The following is a 4,928-nucleotide window of genomic DNA, read 5'->3' as shown; positions in this document are numbered from 1 at the left end:
TATAGTGCTGGTATGAGAGTGTAAATCACCATCCTTTCTGTAGAGCAGTATGGTGCTTTTTTAAATGCTGATGCCTTTTTAACCAGGAATTTCACTTCCATGAATTTTTCCTAAAGGAAATATGCCAAAATACAAAGTTTATGGCAGTGTTGTTTTCTCATTTGTTAAAATTGGCTACAGTCTAAATGTCCATCAACATGGTATTGCTTGAGTTCTGTACACAGTACATCCATACAATGGAGTAATAAGTCATTAAAGTTAATGTAGATCAGTATTTAAAGAAGTAGAAGTAGTACATAAAATCTTACTGTGCATTTGTCTCAGAACTTGGTGTTACTGCTCTCTGGAATGCTCTTCCCTCGGATGTTCTCTTGGTTGGCTCCTCACCTGCTTCATATTTTTTCTCAAATGTCACCTTATGAGTGTGTTTTCCCTATTCACTTTATTTAACATAGTTATCTATATCACAGTCCCTTATTTACTTTTTCTGCTTTATTTTTTCTTATAGTATTCATCACCACTTGACATATTATGCATTTATTTATTGTATAGCTCTTCCCATTAGAATATAATTCTGTGAGGACAGAACATCTGTCTATATTGTTCATTGTTGTATCCTCAGCACCCAAAACGATGTCTAGCATGTGGAAGCTCCTAAACGATACTTGCTGAATGTTAAATGTATTTATGTATTATTAAGTGGAAAATGTGATGACCTGTTCAGCATAAACTGATCCCACTTTTGCGGAAAAATGATATTTGCATACGATTATATATATATAAAATCTCCAGATCAAGGATTATGAATAATTTTTACTGCCTTTTTTCTGCCTGAAATGAGAACTGAGTATTTTTATAGTCACTAAAAACAAAGATGGTAATATTGTGGGGAAAGAAGGTGTGACACTTAGGTCTCCATTAAGCATTACAAGAATTTACTAATCCCTGTGATGGCAAAAGCACTGACACTGCCTGACTTTTCCTCTTGCAGCTGGCACCTCCTCCACCTCCACTTACTGATATGTCTGACACCGCTGAAAATGCTGGAGGAGGTTTACCAACAACGATGGGAGGACCTCTTCCTCCACATCTGGCTCTCAAGGCAGGTGAGGGACTTGATGTGTACACACGACTGAGAATAAGATACACACGATCTTGTTTGGTCACCATCTCTTTTCTCATTTGGATAAAAAGAAATAACTACAGTAGATTCTTGATGTTAAGATGGACAACCCAAGGCCTTCATAAATTTGCAAATGCCAGCAGATCATTTAATTTTTCTTAGAAAGTGTGGTGCAGCATAATTCTTTGCTGTTGTTAGCCTCTACTAAATTTTTAATCTCTGAAGAGATTTTCTTGTTTCCAACTTATTTCTACCAAATATATGGTAGATTTGTTTGTTTACCTTATAGACCCAAGTCATTGCTGAATTCTACATATAGTCAAAACTTTTATTGGGTTGTTTACTGTAGGGTAGATTAACTAGGATTTTGGTCAAATTGCTTACGTCTCAGATCTAGTATTTATGAAATAACAGTAGTATCTACCTCATAACATTGTTTTGAGGAGTAAGTGGAAAAAATGCATGTAATAAACTTAGAGTTAAATTAGTCATTGCTAACTGCTATTTTTAGTTATGCTGCTTTGTCATCAGTGGTCATCACTTTCTTACTCCTCTTCAGCTTCACCTTTTTTCCATCATCTTAGCTTTCTTTTCAGGGTCATGGTTAGCAAAGAAAAATTTTATCACTTAATCTGTTACATATGTACAAGTTTAAAACAAAGCTACATTGATCATATATACTGGATTGTCAGTCACTTTGATTCACTAGTGAATTAGCTTTGCCCCATATATCAGCCATGGCAATTGCAATGTAGACCTCTACTTGAGTGATGTAACACTTTGCAAGTTAAGCCATGGACTTTCAGGCCCCTTTTCAAATAATTGAAACCTTGAATTTCTAAATGTGGAGTGCCAAAATATAAATTAGGAAAACTCTTTAAAATATTTAGGATTTTTCTTCTGTTTAATTCATTAAGAGAGAACAGTCATTTTCTTTCATTAACAGAAAATAATTCTGGAGTTGGGGCCTCTGGCTATGGGGCTCCTGGGCCCACCTGGGACCGGGGAGCCAACTTGAAGGATTACTACTCCAGAAAGGAGGAACAGGAAGTCCAAGCGGTAAGCTAGCACCCTGTGCTACATCTCTGGGAATGTGATTTGGGACTTAGTTCACAGCAAAGTTAGGATATTCATAAGTTAATAATTTAGTGATTCTTTTAAGTGTTTATTTGAGACTGCTTATTCACACAGGTCACCATAAAACAAAACTACCCATAAATTTGCTCATATGAGTTACCTGTGAAAAAACAGTATTTTTCCTGGTGGTAATAAAAAGTCTCCTCATCTGCTTTATAGGAAATGTAATTATCTCAGGAAACTTTGTTTCATGAGCATGTATAGTAAATATGTCTTAATAGTGCAGCTTATTTTTCCACTTAATATATTTAAAGTGTGAGAACAAGTATGAAAAAATTTGTCAAAAGTTTCTTAGGAACAGTTTAAATATAATATATTGACTGACAGCTTGATTATACAATAGGACCTTCAGATGCAGTAAAAACTAATTCTGGTTTAGTTTCGACCAGGACTAAAAACTATTAGAAACAGCTTTTGCACTATAAAGGATGGTACAAAGAAGGTATTATAAATTGCTGGACCTTAAGTATGCATAACTAAACTATAATTAGTGCAGCCTAATTTAATTATCATTGATTCCACAGACTCTAGAGTCAGAAGAAGTAGATTTAAATGCCGGGCTTCATGGAAACTGGACCTTGGAAAATGCTAAGGCTCGTCTGAACCAATTTTTCCAAAAAGAAAAGATCCAAGGAGAATATAAGTACACCCAAGTGGGTCCTGATCACAACAGGTTTGCTTGTTTCGCTCTTTTCCTTCTATAGTAAGTTGAGGTTGTTTTGGATATTCATTGTTGAGTGTGTTCTGTTTTTGTACATGTTATTTGCTTCATTGTGTGGATTGGCAGTGAATTGTGAAAAGAAGATATATTACTTTGCACATGAAGAATTGTTATTGAGTTGTGAAGTTTACTGTGGTTTTCACCTGAGTATGATTTTAGCTATGTAAGAAGTTCTGCAAAAATGTGCTGTTTGTGATACTAGACTTAAGCTTTTTATTTGAATCTGAGAGGCAAAAGTCATAGCCCTTAAGTGGTGGTTTGTCCTGAATTGACTTAAAAACCAGCTGGAAGTGGTGATTTTGTTCACTGTGTTATCATTAGAGGCAGTTCAAAGGACTGTCTCTTTAATGGGCCAGGTTGGACAGTTAAGTTTCAGAGTCTCACAGGTAGATTGTATTGTGTCTAGATCCAAATTTCACTTCAGCTTTGAAAGTTGCCTGCTCCTATGACTCCTGTTGTTGAAATTTAAGGGCTTATTGTAAAGTTTAGGAGGACAGCCTCAATCTTTGTGAGTTAAATTACCGTTCTTTTTTCTGTTAAATTTATAAAACTGAACTAAAGGGAGGTCATTTTAACAGTGACAGTATGTTTCTCAGCCTGCTTGCTGTTCTTCCTGAGAGCATTCCAGGGTGTAGTAATTATTACTCCCAGGAAGGCTCATATGGATTAGACTCTTCTGGGGGGCACTTAATTTGTATTGGAAGGAGGGGGGGAAGGTTGTAATGGAAACCTTCTGAATGATTCAATATGCTGTCCTTAATTATACAAAATAGTTTTATTCAAAATACATTAAAAATATTTTTCTTGAAAATCAAAGTGCTTTCCCTTGGATGCATTTAGCAACTCTAAAATAATTTATTACTAATATAAAACTTCAGTACTTGTCAAAATGATGTTCAGAGCTTACTTTCCCCTGCTTCCCACTGTTTTGTTTAATCCTGAATTCTCAAATATTTTATTGCTGGTGTTAGGCTTTTTAAAGCCCTCGGATTTTAAAGGAAAGATATACATTTGTATATAATTTGTTTTCTTTAATATTTTGTCCTTCTGAACTGATTGGGCTCAGTAGCACTTGGTTACTCTAAGAACAATAAGATACCTAGTGCACCTGAAGCTCATTGTTGGAAACATCTGTTGATATCATTATCTTATCATTGGTTTCCAATACAAAGAAAAGAAGAATTCAGGACATGACAGTGTGGGAGGCAAAGACATTTAGGGGATCTAGGACAGCGTTGCTCCTTGTATGTCCTTTATTTAAAGGCATAACAGACAGCGATACCAGAGGTCTGTGTTCACACACACATGTGCTGCTGCTTAGGCTGAACTAAGCAATCACATGGGATACTATTGTAAACTGATTTCTGGTGTCGCTGTTCCCCCTAGGTGGAGGAGAATGAGATTGAGTGCTGACTTTAAGCCTGGCTGAGAAACATACTGGCATCGGTGTCATTAATGAAAGGGTGGATGTTGTTCCCCTGAAGCCTCTGTGCCTGAAGGTCAGTTCACAAGAGGTATAGGAAGGAATCTAACATTTGTTTTTTTCTTAAGCCTCACATAACCTTTTATTCTATTCACAGCACAAAGTCAAGATTAGAAAGTACCTGAGCAGTGGAAGGACCAGAATGCATAGTTTGGGAAGGGCAGTTTTTCCTTTGCTAAAACCTATATTCATTCCCTAGAATCTGCTCGCAGTTTTAGCTATGATGTTAAAGAATTTGTGTTTTTTCCTCTGAGACGTGATTTAAGTAAATGTGATACAAATAGGCTAAATTTTTCGTTATGGAGGGCTGCTTCCAACTGCAGGCAGATATCAGAACCCTGCCTCAGGAGCCTCTGATATGTGCAAAGTGTTTGAATGTGTATGTGTGAGTTTGCATAACAGACTGCAGTCATTAATGGGTGGCCTATGCACAGGAATCTTAAAATAATCATAATATAATTGAA

The 4,928-nt window shown here is 36.1% G+C and overlaps 1 protein-coding gene across 1 annotated transcript; it reads left to right on the top strand.

Annotated features, from left to right (window-relative positions):
* Positions 1-991: 991 nt before the first annotated feature.
* Positions 992-4,466, top strand: LOC103583505 (ATP-dependent RNA helicase A-like; the record flags this gene model as incomplete). The annotated part of the gene is made up of 4 exons (XM_008564801.1): positions 992-1,106; positions 2,070-2,182; positions 2,785-2,933; positions 4,368-4,466. Coding segments are annotated over 4 exons (420 nt in total), but the record flags the coding sequence as incomplete, so codon positions are not given.
* Positions 4,467-4,928: the final 462 nt, after the last annotated feature.

Source organism: Galeopterus variegatus, unplaced genomic scaffold, assembly GCF_000696425.1.
Source record: "Galeopterus variegatus unplaced genomic scaffold, G_variegatus-3.0.2 Scaffold23646, whole genome shotgun sequence".
Taxonomy (NCBI): Eukaryota; Metazoa; Chordata; class Mammalia; order Dermoptera; family Cynocephalidae; genus Galeopterus; species Galeopterus variegatus.
Note: the sequence above shows the minus strand (reverse complement) of the source record. Positions and strands in the feature narration are given on the sequence as shown.